Here is a 15,841-nt window from a genome sequence, read left to right on the forward strand (position 1 = left end):
ACTTGTTTTCTATGCTATTTTCTGGGGCAAATTTTATTAAAAAATCTAGCACGAAAATATTCTTTTCAGTCAATTCAAATCTTGCACATACTGTCAGTACAGGTAGTCCTCAACTTACAATCATTTGCTCAGTGACCGTTCGAAGTTACAACAGCACTGAAAAAAGTGACTTATGACGAATTGTCACACTGACAACCGTTGCAGGAACTCTCTGGTTACATGATCAAAATTCAGATGCTTGGCAACTAGCACATATGACAGTTACAAAGTCAATGGAGGAAGCCAGATTCACTTAATGATTGAATGATTCACCTAACAATTGCAGTGATTCACTTAAAAACTGTGGCAAGAAAAGTCATAAAATGGGACAAAATTAACTTAATTGTCTTACTTAACAATGGAAATTTTGGCCTCATTTGCAGTTGTAAGTAAAGGACCACATGTATGTGCCATTTTGGTATATTATACAAAGCAAGAAAGGTTGTCTTGTTTTGTTTTTTTTAAACTAAGATTGCAAACACAAGTCTGTCTTGCTGTAATGAACATGTAATCTCCTACTGACAAAAATGTGGGTTTTACTCTAAAACCACAATAAATAGCCACTATACCTCTTCTTCAAGTATCTTTTTCTCTTCCAGCAAAGAATTTCGCTCCTGTAGAATTGTCTCCATTTCATTTTGGGTCTGGGAAACTATATGCTCCAGACTGTTTTTTTCTGTGGGAATGGTGTCTTCTTTATAGTCTCTCTTCTTGCATTCAGCATGCTCAGTTCGCAAGTCTTCTCTGCAGAATAAACACAACTGTGTGGCAATCCTATTATCCTCTATATTCTTCAAAAATTTCAGAAGACAGTGCAAGAAGCTGAATAAAGTATAGCTTGTGCTAAACTAAGGGACAAATACAGAAAACAGCAGGACAGGAAAGAAAGTGGGTCACACTTGAGGAACAACCACACAAATTTCAATTGCCTCTCACAGTTCTTTCTGGAGCTGAGCTTTTTCTTTCTGCACAATCTGCAGCTCTTCCATAACACTGGTTCGAGCAGCATCCAAAATCAAGTCTTGTTCCTTCAGTTTTTGGTGCATTTTTTCCTGTTCCACCTTGATGGGGAAAAAAAAAAGGGGGGGGGGGAATTTATGAATATAAGAAACAATAATGAAAGCCAGTTCAGTTTAAGGCACCAGGATAGAAACCAAGAGATTGTGAGTTCCAATCCTGCCTTAGCAATGAAAGCCAGCTGGGTGACTATGGTCCGGTCCTTCTTTCTCAACCCTACTCACCTCACAGTGTTGTTGTTGTGGGGAAAATCAGAGGAGGAAGGAGTATTAGGTATGTTGACTATCTTGTTATTTATAAAATAATGAAGGCAGGATAAAAATCAATCAACCAACCAATCAGTTATATCAGCTATGACCATTCTGAATGGGGAGGTTCATGCTTTAATTTCCTCTCCATGGAGCTGCTTCGAACACTATTGAGAAGGTTGAACTGGCACAGGTTACAGGCTGCTTCAACCAATAGAAATACCAAATTAACATCTAACACTACTATGTCCAGAATGCACTGATTGCTAGTTGGCTTCAAGTGCAATTCAAGGTCTAGAATTCATCAAAGCCCTTTACAGTTCAGGACTTGGACATCTGGCCTGTCTCCTTCCAGTTGCACATCCAAAAAGACTGAATAAGCTTGCTTCCGGTCCCTTCTCTTAGAGATTTTCTGCAGGGTCCAGAAGTTGGGCCTTCTCAGTTGCAGCCCTCTTCACTTGAATACTTTAATTCCTGAGATCAAAATAGCCTAACTCTCTTGAGTTTTACGAAAAGTGTAAAAAATTGCTTTAAAAAAAAAGCTTTGGGAAGGAAACTTGAATGAGTTTGGGGCCCACTTGAGTTGTGTTTGGATACTTATTGTTCTTCAATGGCCACAGTAATTTTGGGTAACTGACAGATGATCTTTCTAATATTGTTTTCTCTTTTAATTTTCTTATTAAAGGAAAGGAATGGAAGCTATTCAGAAGCCCTCTGCATTGGAGCAACAAATGCTCCAAAATGCTAAGCAAGCAAGGAAACCGAAAGTAAAGGTATGAAATGATGAACTAGTTTCCAAAACAAACTAGATCAGCACTTGAATTTCCCCAGCTTTGTCAATGTAAGATCTGCCCAGCTAATTTCTCTTCTGTTTCTGACTTCACAGTGAATAAACAAATCCTGACATTAGCAGAAATGAGGTACCAGCAATTATTTGCTTGACTTTTCTTTCAGCAAGTTTTTTAGTTTATTATTATTTTTCAATTTTTTTGAACTGCCTATCTCCCTCAAAAGGGGATCCTGTGCAATATACAATAAAACGTTTGTGAGATTGCTACAAGACAGATCTCAAACATCAGCCATTTCTATGTCCTCCCTTTTCTTCTTCATAGATTTTAACAATATATTCTGATGGAGACGTCTTGAAATCTCAGTTATTTAAACTAATACACAGGTTCTTATCTATACAACCATCCACAATTACATTAGCAGGATGGGTGGCCATATGAATACATAAAATGAATAAAAAAAAGGCTAGGCCATGCACCTGAAGCTAACCATTGATTGCTTTTAACAGTCAACTTAAAGTACATTTATATTCTAATGTACTCCATACCTGAAGAGCAGCCTGATGATCTGAAGTAAGTTGAGCATTTTCCGCAATAGCTTTTTGAAGAGCACCACTTAGATCTGTGCACTGTTGAGCCAATTGCTCATTAAGTTTCTGAAAAAGAAAACAGATTTTCTGCAGCAGTAGACACATGTTCCCTGACAAGATGACTAGTTTTGGCTTCTACCTTTTAAAAGAAATATACATCTAGTCCTAGGGTTTTGTTCATAGATGGGTGATATTGTTTTTCGTATTTTACCTATAAGAATCTTCCCAGGCTGCTTGCCTTCTTTTGACAATAAATGGATACGATTCCATGGAATTGAAGTGTGTGTGTGTTTGTTTATGGCTTTGCTTAATGACCAAATTGCTGGTCCCAGATATAGACACCAAAAGAGGACTACCAGTAATTTAAGACAAGCTTGTAATAACAGGAATATTTCCTACCTGTGCCTTACTTGCTACCTCTTGCAAAGTAAATATTTTTGACCGAAACTTTGCATTCTTTTCTTGTGCTGTATTCAAAGATAGCTGTGTAGCCTAGATGAAAATAAGGTTAATTGTCTTTAGAAAAAAAATATTTTAAAACAGACAAGGGCTGGTCATCAATATATCTTGCATTTTACTTAATAGTTCTCTCCAGCACAACTCTTCATGTATTAGTGAAAAGCCTTCTTTTGTCGTGTAAGTTAAAAGTCAGACACTTATAAAAAGAAATTCTATATTTTTGACCCGCTGATTTTCTTCTTATACTTACTTGGACTTTTTCACTTAGCTTGGAAATGGTCTTGTCTCGTGATTCTACAAAAAAATTAAAATGCAGCTAGCTGTTTTAATCAGATATATAACTGTTTAATATTCTTCCCTAATAACAATAACAACACCAAAACAGATACAAAGCTTTTACACTCCAAGCAAGCTGTATTTTTGAGTAACACACTGAGGATATCTCTACAGATTACTGTACGCACTAACAAAATCTAAAATAACATTTTTCTGCATGTAGATTTAAACTTGCAAGCTGATTTCATGAGAGCATCTCCAAGGCATTTCCTGTAACATCTATACTTATATGAATTATAATGCTATCCTGTTAAATCTGCCACAGGTGGCCTAATTATTTTTTTTGAAGACATACATCAATAGATCACTTAGATAGCTGGTTCCATCATGAAACCATTTTAAAATTATTGTAATAGCAGATAAATAATGCAATCAGTTCATAAGAGGAGAGGTGGCTTCCTCCAATGAAGACCTACATTGGGGAAAGATATGATTTTCTTGATAATATTCTACCTCTGGAATTACAGTAGACTGAGTGGTTAATAACCAATTTCTCATTTATTTTATGAATGATTTTTCAAGTATATGATAATTTTCTGTCTTTCTAACAGGCAGCAATTAGTGTGACTTTTTAGTTTGCTCAGATATTCCTCCTGTATTCATTTCATTCTAAATGTGGACTAGCATTTATTTTTGTTTAAATATACAAGCCTTCTTATGTTTGAATTTTGTGCCTGATAAGATATATTTTCCACTTCACTGACTAAACTTCATGCAACTATCTTAGAACTTTGACCTATACTTTCTTTGTTCAACAAAACTCTTTCTTTGTTTCCTTGAAAAACAGTTACAGCTTAAAAGAAGTTTAAAAAACAGTAATTAAGGATAATTCTAACAAACTTATCTATCATTGATCATCAAATGATAACCAAAGTTGGTTTAAGAAATATAAAACATCCAATGCTTTGATTCCAATACCTAGATCATTTTTAAGATGTACACATTCCTGCTCTAATTGAACTATTTTCTCTTGTTCTTTCTGTAATGTCTCCTGAGATAGCTGAATATTATGTCGTAGAATGTTACAGTCCTGCTGCAGAATTTGAACCTGTAATGACATTTGAAATATGCATTCTGTAAAATACAGGCATTTCTTAAAATAATTAAGAAATAGAAAAAACAAACAAGCTAAATGAAATGAAATTATTCAGTTGAATAGCTTATCATGTAGATTACTATCCTTGAGGATCAGGATGGGAATAACAATAAATTTGAAGAATAATTCAAGAACAGATTTGAATGCTGGCTCACGGCTACGTTTTTAAAATAAATAAAAAAAATCAGTGTTCAAAGGCAGCAATAAGTATGTATTGATGTCATGGGAAGAGGAAGATTTTGGGGGTGGGGGGAGAGGCTTAGGTAAATTTTGGAGGATTTTGATGGGTGGCAGGAATACCATGCTGTTGAAAATCATTGGGGTTGCTGTAAAATTTTGATTGTGTGATTTGGAAACTGCAAAATGGGGGCTGGAATTTGTTATCCACCTCAGATATGGACATCTATTTCTAAGGATAGCTGACCTAAAATCCATCATTTATACTAGGGGTGTCAAACTCAAGTCCCACAGGCCAGATTTGGCCCACGAGGTGCTTAGATCTGGCTCGTGGGCCTGCCCTGGAAACAGCAAAGAACTGGCTCATAGTGCCTCTGACTGAGAAAAGGAGCTTGGGAGGGCCGCATCCCAAGTTCCGATTTTGCTGGCAGAGCACTCAGGCCACCACAGGCGCTCCTGACACAAGTGACCACCCTGGCCACGCCCACCCCGCAGTCAAACACAACTCTGATGCGGGCCTCAATGAAATCGAGTTTGACAACCCTAATTTAGATTGATACCAATACTGTATCTGATGGATTATACTAATGGAATAAAATATGCACATATAATTTGTTCATTATTGAATTTAGTTGATTTTCATGAGGCAGCCTATATAACCTCCATCAAAATCTGGCATATTAGCCAGGTAATATAAGCTATGATGCTGGACAACTATCCAGTAGTCACATTCTATGATTACTTCTTGTTAGTTAAAAAAAAGCATATTTCCCAAATTGCAGCATGCTGACTATTCTCATAAACTGCACGAATATGAGTAACATAGGTGATCAAGGGCTGGCAAAGGAAGTTTTTCTTAATGGTAAACAATCATGTGCACATTACAAATAGCCTTCCAGCATCTGCTTAATAGCGGAAAAATGAACATTTATATACGTACATCAATGTTTGCATTAGAAAATTGTCTTAATAAGCCTGGTTGTAACAGCAATAGTAATTTAATATTCTGTTTTAATGGCATGCTGTTGCAACTTTACATATCAGCATCCTGCAAGCACCTTCTTTGGTCATATCCTTGCAGAAAGGCATCTATTACCTGCTTCCGTTCTTTTTCCACCATTGCTTCCATATCACGCATCTGATAAAGAAGGACAACCTGACCTTGTTCCAAAGACTCCCTTGAGCTGGACTCCTTGGATAATTTATCCATTATCTGAAAAAAAGGAATGCAAAGCAGAAAGGCAACACAGAAAACAAATCTGGGAGTTTCACTTTACAAATCACAATATAGTCGATGGATACGAAACTTAAGTTCTTAGTCTGAAATGGTTTTATCTTATCTTTGCAAAAATAATGCTGGCCTTTCAATTGAAAACCTCTTCCCAAATGATACAGGATCTCTTGGAGAATATTCTAAGAATCTTCAACTCATGCATTTCCTTGTGCCTATAGCCCTGTGTTATCTTGTACTTTTTAAAATGTACTACTCTCCAATTCTCTTCTGCTCTTACCTCTTGGAGTTTATTGTTCATTTTTTCTTTTGTTGCTCTCAATTCTTCAGCTGAAATAGTTACATCTCTCTACAAAGATCAAAGCAGAACCTTTAGACAACTCTAACAGAATGCACAAACTTTTTCAAAATACTTTTTATAGCTTTTAGCTGTGATGTTTGCAGTTCCAATAAACCTCTAGCATTTGGCTTTATGAGATACAGCATAGCTGTCTTAAAACCCCTTGTAGTACTCAAACCTCTATCTTTCCCATTAATTCATTTTTGAACCTACCACCTCAATATCATTTAAATCAATGAAATCTATGCAGCATACAGGTTTCACCAATATAGAATCATATAGAAATATGAAGAGAATTAAAAATGTATCTATAAATTGCAAAGTATATAGTCAATAAGCAAGGTTATTTGCCAGCCGTCTTTACTCATACCTTATTCCCCAATGCTCTCTGAAACAGATTGATTTTTTACTTGCTTTGGAAAAATCAAAATGTTATATTTACTACAGGTAATCCTTAGTTAATAACCATTTGTTTAGTGACAGTTTGAAATTACAATAGCCCCCCAAAATGTGACTTATAACCAGTCTTCACAGATGTACTCATTGTAGCATCTCCATGATCATGATTGTGATTCAGACACTTGGCAATCATTGCACATTTACAATGGTTGCAACATCCTATGATCATATGATTGCTATTTGTGACTTTTCCCGTCAACTTCCAACAAGCAAAGTCAATGGGGAAGCCAGCAGGAGGTCACACATTGCAGTCATATGATGTCTCATTTAACAAATAAGGTGTTTTTTTAACGACTGCAACTGGGACTGCTAGAACTGCCATTATAAGTTAGCATGGTCACTTTGCTTAACAGCTATTTTGGTTACGGATGGAATTGCTAGTCCTAATTATATTCATTAAACAAGGATAGTACCTGTATTCCACAAGTGTCCATGGGACATTGTCAAAAAAAAAAAGGGTGGGGGCTGCAAAGATAGAGTTGAAATACCACCTATTTTTAATATGCATTACCTATGGCACATAAAAAACAGGCAGAACCTTGATCACACTGCTGCAGCCATCATCTTCACTTTTTTGACCACTCATTGCCAATATCCCTGGACTATTCTTATTTTCTAGGGATATTTTATTCCACCACAGGGAAACTCCAAGAAAGAAGGCTTTCTTCCCTCATGGGATTGAGGATTTTTAGCACACCTTCTTTGCCTGAACTTTTTGGGCACGCAATTCTACCTAGACTAAGCAAAGCTGCATATAATTGGACTTCCAACCATACAGGGCTTTATAGTTGTGATCAGCAACCTCATTGGAATTGGGAAGCAAACCAGCAACCAATACAGCTCTGGAAATACTGCTGTAAAATGACAATAACAGGTTATTCCTGTATATAACAGATTATATGAGCTAGGGTGGCACAGTGGTTAGAGTGCAGTACTGCAGGCTACTTCTGCTGACTGCTGGCTGCCTGCAATTTGGCAGTTCAAATCTCACCAGGCTCAAGGTTGACTCAGCCTTCCATCCTTCTGAGGTGAGTAAAATGAGGACCCAGACTGTTGGGGGCAATAGGCTGACTCTGTAAACCACTTAGAGAGGGCTGTAAAGCAATGTGAAGCGGTATGTAAGTCTAAGTGCTATTGCTATTGCTATTCCTGTTTCTCAGTGGTCCTCAAGGGCAGTCCCATGTAGAACAAGATACATAATCCAAGCATGAAGGGACATAACCATCATTGCACCACCCATTCCAACAAAGGCTGGAATTGGCACAAAACTGAAGAACAACTCTCATTGTTATTGCCCTGCTGGGCTTCTGATGAGAAGGAAGAGGAAATACAACCAGGGGCTTCTAAAGATTAACAGCCCTGGAAGGGGTGATTCTAGTAAAATTGAAGCCAGTGACTCGATCCTGCCTGAGCCAGATCCAGCAAACCCCCAGGACTCCCTGCCTGAACCCATTCACAACCTCTCAGATTCTGAGTCATCCAATCAGTCCAAGCAGAAATATACTCAAAATGCAACATCACTTGCAGTGCTGGATACTGAATATCAGAGACACTGTCCAAGAAGTAGGCTAACATCGAATGAGTAATATTCCTTGGCTATACATCTGGGTGATGGCTCAGCGTAACTTATTCATTGGCCTCAATCCCTGAGAGAATATGCCAAGAATAACTTTTCAAGCCTCAGCTCTATCATGTTTGCCTTGTTCTGCCATGCTTTGAACTTTGGATTCCACCTCACCATGTCTATTATCTTCTCTCTTGGATTTGTGGGTTTTTTTTTAATTGGATTCAAAGTCTTGACCCAGGCCAAGCTTTGACCATCTTTAGCTATAGTTAAAAAAATTCTTTGCTTCTAAAAGTTCTGCCTGAGTTTCTCCAACATGTTATCTTGTTGGCTGGCAGCCAGCAGTGCTGGCACAGAAAATTCATTGCCATGGCTTCTACTTGTTCTAGCAGAAGCAGGAGAAACATCTTAAACTTCCAGAACAGCTCTTTCTGGAACAGCATGATCCCATCTAAAGCTAAATCTGATACCATCCCACATTCTCAGCAACATTCCCTCACCCCGCCAAAGGATGTTGGGAGACCAGGCTAATATGGCTGGGTAGGGCCAGTCCCTTAAGGGAAGGGCCTTAGTAAGGACAGTAGCAATTCTATCTTCCACAAGAAGGTATTTATCAGTCTGAGTCCAGCTTCTCCCCAGCTGCCTGCACCAGCCAAAAAGGGTAGGGATCCAGCCCAGAGCTGATAGAATTCATCTTATCAAGGACTATCTTTTTCATCAGGATCCTTAGGCTCAAATTCCTCTGGGATGACATTGCAAAACATCACCCCTCCTGTTTGACTTCTGTCCAGCTGGTTTTTACATTCAAGCAAATTTTATCTGCACAATGTCTACCTATCAGGTCACTGCAGACCATTTCTAGTTCCTCTGGCTATCCTTCTCCAAACAATTCCAGGCGTCAGTGGACAGACAGCATTCCACAAATCCAGTAAAGACAGATAAATAATTGAATTCAACCCCTTTGCTACCATAGTGCAGACACAAACCTCCATTTATACTCCATTTATACTCCATTTATAATTGCCCATCAGATTTGCTCTGTTTTCTTTCAGTATTACTCTAGAATATCTTTTGGCACTTTCTCAGTAAGCCTCTCCCAATCACTGAATAGATGAGATATCTTACTATGGGACTTCATTGCCTTCATATTCCCAAATATTAAGAAGACCCTCTACAGAGTCATACTTCAGATTATTAGGAACACCTAAGCATTGGATTTCTAATACTAAATCCTATATTGAATTGTTGAATATGTTCCTCTTGCCACTATTGCCAAACTTCACAGATTTTAATATTTGTGTGTGAATAAATAGATATATGTACACACACAACAGGTAGATTGTACCACAAAGCATTAAACCTAATAGTATTATAACTTCACACAATGAATTTGGTAATATGTCAGGAACTACACACTACAAAATCTGTAAAATTTAGGACAGGGCTAAAAAGCAAAGAATTTCAAATTAGCACAGGGAAACAAAAACATGTACTTGAAAGAATCAAGAGTATTTATCAGAGATCTGTAAGTCCCTACCATGGCATCCCATTCTGCTTAACTCTCCTCAAAGAGAATCCTTGCCATGAGCTACCTCACTTAAAGTGTACAAATAACATTGACTATCACCTCATTTTTTTCCTTTTAGAATGATGGTGATCTCATAGCCTTAATACATCGAATATCATAACCAATCCCGGTGGAATGAGTATGAGACAATAGCAATAGCACTTAGACTTATATACCGCTTCACAGTGCTTTACAGCCCTCTCTAAGCGGTTTACAGAGTCAGCCTATTGCCCCAACAATCTGGATCCTCATTTTACCCATCTTGGAAGGATGGAAGGCTGAGCCAACCTTGAGCCTGGTGAGATTTGAACTGCCAAACTGCAGTCAGTCAGCAGAAGTAGCTTGCACTCTAACCACTGCGCCACCGTGTCTCACTGCATTTTATATTCCTCTGTCCAGTGCAAGTAAAGCCATATGATTTCTGACTTCTCTGTAAATAGCAAGAAAAACAATACGAACAGTGGGAAAAACAAGTGGAGTCCTTGGTGTTTTCTGAGCCTGGTTGTTTGCTCGCAAACATTTCATTCATTCCAAAGGAACAAATTGCATCCCTCACAAAAACTGTATATAAAAACCCATTCACTTGCACTGTTGAGGTTACCTAGTTGGGTAATGAAAGCTCAGAGACAACACCTGAGCTATATATATTCTCTTCTGTTAGGAGAATACTATGAGTTATTCCTTTTAAGTTAGGTCCGTGCAAATACCAAGCTACAATTATTTGCACTGGCTTAGTGTGCTATGTGGACCCAATTACTGTAGTTTGAAAACGATTAATGCAGATGAATGAACTGAGCCAATTCCGCCTTAGTAAAGAAATCATGGATTGCCACATGGTGTGAATTCAGATTTCGTGTTCCTTTTAAGACCAGTAATATAGTAGCAGTGATTTACATTAAACTGGAGATTAAAGAAGTAACAGAAAGAAAAAAAATATACCTTTGTTGCGGTCGCAATTTCTAGGGCAGCGCTTAGCTTCTCCACTTGATCCCTGGATTTCTTTTCCTCTTCTCGAGACTCCTTCAGCTGCTGGCACAGCATCCTCCCTTCCATTTGCAGCACCTTTAGCTCCTCCATGTGCTCCTCCTGTATTGTATTCAGCCGCTGTTCCAAATTGGCTACAAAATAGTAAGGGAGGAATGGAGGCATAGTAATAGTCCATAAAAGTGCCCAAACTCCCCATAAGAGGCACTCAAAAAGGTTTATAAGATGAAAAAAAATTGCCCACTATCCAAAAGATACTTATTATGGTTTTATAGAAAGCATTATGCTGAACTGGAGATTTGGATCACAGATTATCCTGATGTAGTGCTATTTTGGATGGTAATAAGAGATCCTCTGTATATCCAATCATATAAAAACAGCAGTAACATTGACTGGGGCTCTCAAATTGCCTGTCCAAGCTCTCTTTATTGCAGTCCTCATAAATCCCTCAATTCAAGGTTGCTAAAAGCTGAAAGCACATTTTCTTGCCATGTTATGATGGGAAACAGTTATAACCATTACATATAAAAATACATATGCAGGCCTAAAGTAGGCAGATCACAGTTAAAAACACATAGGTTCCTTAAAATTCAACTTTTATAAAACTCTATATACCAACTTTGCATTCTTTGGTCCTCCTCGCAAATATTAATTGTAGTCCTTTGTTACCAAACTCCTACCAATTCCTGAACAGTGACTCATACAGAGGTGAATTGCTTTTCTACATAACTATATTATATTCATACTGTTTGGTTACCCAATAAAACTCTCAGGCTACACAAGCAACTGCTGCTTTGAAGACTACAGACTTGGCACAAAGGAAAGAAGATATACAGGTAGTCCTTGTCTTACAAGTTTTCTTAGTGGCCATTCAAAGTTAGAACAGCACCAAAAAATGTGACTTGTGACCATTTTTCACACTTATGACCTCTGCAGCATCCCCACGTGATCAAAATTGATGCTTGACAACTGACTCAGTTGTAATGGCTGCATGCCCCAGGATCCTGTGATCCCCTTTTGCAACCTTCTGACAAGCAAAGTCAATGGGGGAACCAGATTCAACTTAACAACCATGTTACTAATTTAACAAGTGCACTGATTCACTTAACAAATGTGGCAAGAAAACATCATTAAACGGAGCAAAATTCACTGAACAAATTTCTCACTCAACAACATAAATTTTAGGATCAATTGTGGTCGTAAGTACAGGATTACCTATACAATTGAGCCCAACATTTCCATTGCTAAGCAAGGCAGTTGAGTTTTGCCTCCATGTAACAACCTTTCTTGCCACAGTTGCTAAGTGAATCACTGCAGTCATTAAGTTAGTAACATGACTGTCAAGTGGATCTGGCTTCTCCACCGATTGTGTCAGAAGGTCACAAAAGGTGATCACATGACCCCATGACACTGCAACTGTTTTAAATACATGTTCTGAATTTTGAACACATGACCAAGGAGACGCTTTAATGGTTGAAAGTGTGAATATGGTCATAAGCCACTTTTTTCAATGCTGCTATTGCAACTTTGAACAGCCACTAAATGAATGGTTTTAAGTCAAGGACTACCTCCAATAGATATGTACATTGCTATAGTTTTCCATTGTGTTTCTATGATACCTGCATGCTTTGGATTCAATTCTTTTTCTGTTTGTAATCGGAACATGTTCAGTTTTACGGTCTGGATGACACTCTCAAGCCGGCATATTCGATTCACCAGAGTTTCGCAGGTTCTCCACAGTGAGTTATTTGCTCCAACAAATGCTGTTCGAACTTGGACAGGGCTGATGGATTGGTGGTCCTCAGAGTGCACCAGGTGGATTGCAGGTAATTGTTCCATGCTGGAAAAAGACCAAAGGAATACCTACTTGTTTGGGATCATCATTGGCATCTCATCAATATGTAATGCAATTAGCTACAATCTGGAACACAACAAAGCCACAAAATCTATTTCTCATTTGTCAAATTATATTAATTCAGCAACCAGATTAAATTAGAATAGAAAAACCCTGTTGATAATTAAGTACTAAGGGAAGACGCAACATGAAGCTCAGAAAGAGAAAAGGATACGGAAGACAAACTCAGAATTAAACTAGAGTTCTTGAATAAATTTTCTTAAAAATAAGTCTCATTAAATTATTGTGGAACTTACTTCCAAGCAAAACATACCCAAGATTGTGCAAGATCCATTTAATCATACCTGGGTCTGCTCACTCCCATTTTATGCAGATCATTCAACAGTGCATTTGTCTCCTCTTCAACTACTTTCATTCTTTGGTTCAGCACAACAAAGGTTTCAGGAGCCGTTGGTTGGACATCCATTGGGGAAATTACTGGTCTTGCCATCACAATCTCAGCTTTCAACTAATATCTGATTTTAAAAAATTACCATACATTTAGAGGTAGTAGTTATGAGTGCTCTTAAAACCAACTCATTAATCACTGAAAAAGAAGCGATACTTGCAGAGAGAAATGATAAAATGGTTTTTATAATGTACATATATTTTAAAAGTAGTGAAAATAGATAATTTTACAGTCAGCTGCCACATGCTATATTGTGCATGTCAGGAGAATGGAATAGGTGTGATAAAAATTAGAGTTAGATAGTGCTAAGATTTCTGGTTTTTTTCCTCTGGTTTTTCTTTTAAATGTCAGTTGTAGGACACTATATTTTTATGTTTCCCGAAGAAACTGCTATCAAGTTTTAGCTTTTTTTACTCAGAAGCAGCTTCAAGAGCGAGGATTGGAGGTTACATGTGCCCCAAGCACCTTATCCTGTAATATGAGAATAGAGTATCTCTTTTCTTGAAGCCGAATTAAAAAGATAGGTTTTTCTAATGTTCTTTGATAATTTATTAAGTAATACAAGCCAATAAATGTCAATAGAGAATTTCCAAACAAAACTTCTGAAAAAAAGGAGAAGCAGCTAGTTTTTAATGAAACTGATTGTTTGCAGTAAATAATTTCACTATAAGCCTTCCTAGTCTTGAAGCAGAGACTTACAGTACAGAGATTTATATCCAAAGATACATTATCACTAACATCATGACGACTTGTCCCTTTTGTCCGATATACTGAGCCATCCAGATCTGACTTTAATTCTCTGGTGTACATTTCATTTGATATTAAATCCCTATCGAAGCCATGGGATTCACTCAAGATTCAGCTTGTTTTAAAAACTGACATATTTGACAATTCTGAAGTTTTCATTTTCCTTTAAAAAAAAAAAAGATCCAGAACTGATTAAAAATAACTCATTCTACTACATAGAAACTTAACAAAACTAAATGGCAGGATCAATCTTCTAAACTCTGGGGGCTGTTAATGCAGAAATTATAGAAGAATTGCCTTTTTTTAAACTGACATTTTGTTCTGTCTTACTTCTTATATGACCCAGAAAAGTTCCTTTTCTGATATAAAAATATACATGAGCAAAGATTGCTCTTAATAACTGCAGCGAGTGGAAGATTGACCCTGTATAGAAGTAGGAAGACCCAATGCTATTGTGCTATTGGTGAGGGTGGGTTCCTCACATCCAGGAAAGCAATACTATAACTCAGCCAAGAAAAAAAAAGGCCAGTTGTGTTCATTCACCTTTTCATAGTGGTTAAGTCCTGTAGGACTTGCCATCATGAACACAACCGCTTAGAGAGTGCTGTAAAGCACTATGAAGTGGCATACAAGTCTAGGTGCTATTGCTATTATTAATAAAGTCCGCACTATGTCAGCAGCTGAAAACATGATTAAAGATGTTGCCAGGAGGAAGAGAGTGCTTACTCTTCACATCAGGACTCAAAGGCACAGAGAAATAGCAACAGACTGGTAAGGAAATCAGATAACAGAATAACAGAGTTGGAAGGAACCTTGGAGGTCTTCTAGTCCAACCCCCTGGCCAAGAAGGAAACTTATACCATTTCAGACAAATTGTTGTCCAAGCTCTTCTTAAAAAACCTCCAGTGATGGAGCATCCACAACTTCTGGAGGCAAGCCATTCCACTGATTCATTGTTCTCACTTTCAGAAATTTTTTCCTTAGTTCTAGGTTGCTTCTCTCCTTGATTAGTTCCCATCCATTGCTTCTTGTCCTGCCCTCAGATGATTTTGGAGAATAGGTTGACACCCCCCCTTCTTTATGGCAGCACTATAAATATTGGATACTGCTATCATGTCATCCCTAGTCCTTCTTTTCATTAAACTAGACATTAAACTGGAATCAAGAAACGTCTTCCTCCGTGCCACCGGCTATACTTTTAGAGCAGCGTCTGTGCATGGGACACATCCCCCTTCAAAACTGATTACCAAAGGAGAGTCAGCATCTCAGTTGTCAAGCCTGCGTGCAACTGGGGGCTCCAGATTTAGCGCCGGTCATCTTCCCTTACAAAGGGAGGCTTTGTCGGCCTCGATAAGAACTGGCAGGCCGGAAGCCCCTTCGGATCTTAAGTCCTAAAAATGACCAAAAGGGAGATTAGTTAGGAAGGCGGGAGTTTCGTAGCATCAAAAGAAGCCTGGAGTTCATCTTTATTGCTTTCTCTCCGCCCACACCCTCAAGCGCTTCGGCCTGGCCCTGCAAGCCGCCCTCCTCAGCCCCTTTTCCAGGAGCGCAGGAGCTCACCCGACAGACCCTGATGTCCCGCGGCCTGGTTTCCATGGAGCTCGTCTTGCAGCTTCAAACTCACCCGCTTCCCGAGAGAGCGCCATCCCACGCACGCGCGTCCCATGTCCCGCTGCATTGTGGGATTCGTAGTCCCGCCGCTCCTGTGCCCTCGAGAGTTGTTCTTCAAAGGGAGGTGTTAGAAAGGGGACGCACGCAGGCAGGAGAAAGGAAAACGATCTGGGAGGAGAAAAGCATTCTGGGTGCTTGCAGGCTTTTGAAGGACTGGGCTGGTTTTGGGACGTGCGAGAGAAATGCTGCTGTTTGCAGTTACGTTTTTCTTTTAAAGGGTTGCAG

General features: G+C 38.5%; 1 protein-coding gene across 3 annotated transcripts in view; it reads right to left on the bottom strand.

Annotated features, from left to right (window-relative positions):
• The window catches only part of CCDC150 (coiled-coil domain containing 150), a 35,294-nt gene extending 19,690 nt beyond the window's left edge, over positions 1-15,604 (bottom strand). For 2 of the 3 annotated variants that reach the window (XM_087919768.1, XM_026696869.2), the window contains exons 1-13: positions 15,506-15,602; positions 15,193-15,336; positions 13,095-13,265; positions 12,515-12,735; positions 10,851-11,029; positions 6,262-6,330; positions 5,847-5,963; positions 4,396-4,525; positions 3,392-3,435; positions 3,082-3,174; positions 2,641-2,748; positions 976-1,100; positions 609-783 (exon numbers count right to left, since the gene is read on the bottom strand). In XM_087919768.1, the coding sequence (XP_087775894.1) occupies positions 609-783; positions 976-1,100; positions 2,641-2,748; positions 3,082-3,174; positions 3,392-3,435; positions 4,396-4,525; positions 5,847-5,963; positions 6,262-6,330; positions 10,851-11,029; positions 12,515-12,735; positions 13,095-13,240 (1,407 nt within the window). In that variant the 5' untranslated portion in view covers positions 13,241-13,265; positions 15,193-15,336; positions 15,506-15,602. Of the gene's footprint in view, positions 1-608; positions 784-975; positions 1,101-2,640; positions 2,749-3,081; positions 3,175-3,391; positions 3,436-4,395; positions 4,526-5,846; positions 5,964-6,261; positions 6,331-10,850; positions 11,030-12,514; positions 12,736-13,094; positions 13,266-15,192; positions 15,337-15,505 lie in introns of all 3 variants that reach the window. The other variant, XM_087919767.1, reaches the window with a different exon arrangement.
• Between the last annotated feature and the right edge of the window lie 237 nt (positions 15,605-15,841).

Source organism: Pseudonaja textilis, chromosome 1, assembly GCF_049901715.1.
Source record: "Pseudonaja textilis isolate UNSWEBS1 chromosome 1, rPseTex1.2, whole genome shotgun sequence".
NCBI lineage: Eukaryota > Metazoa > Chordata > Lepidosauria > Squamata > Elapidae > Pseudonaja > Pseudonaja textilis.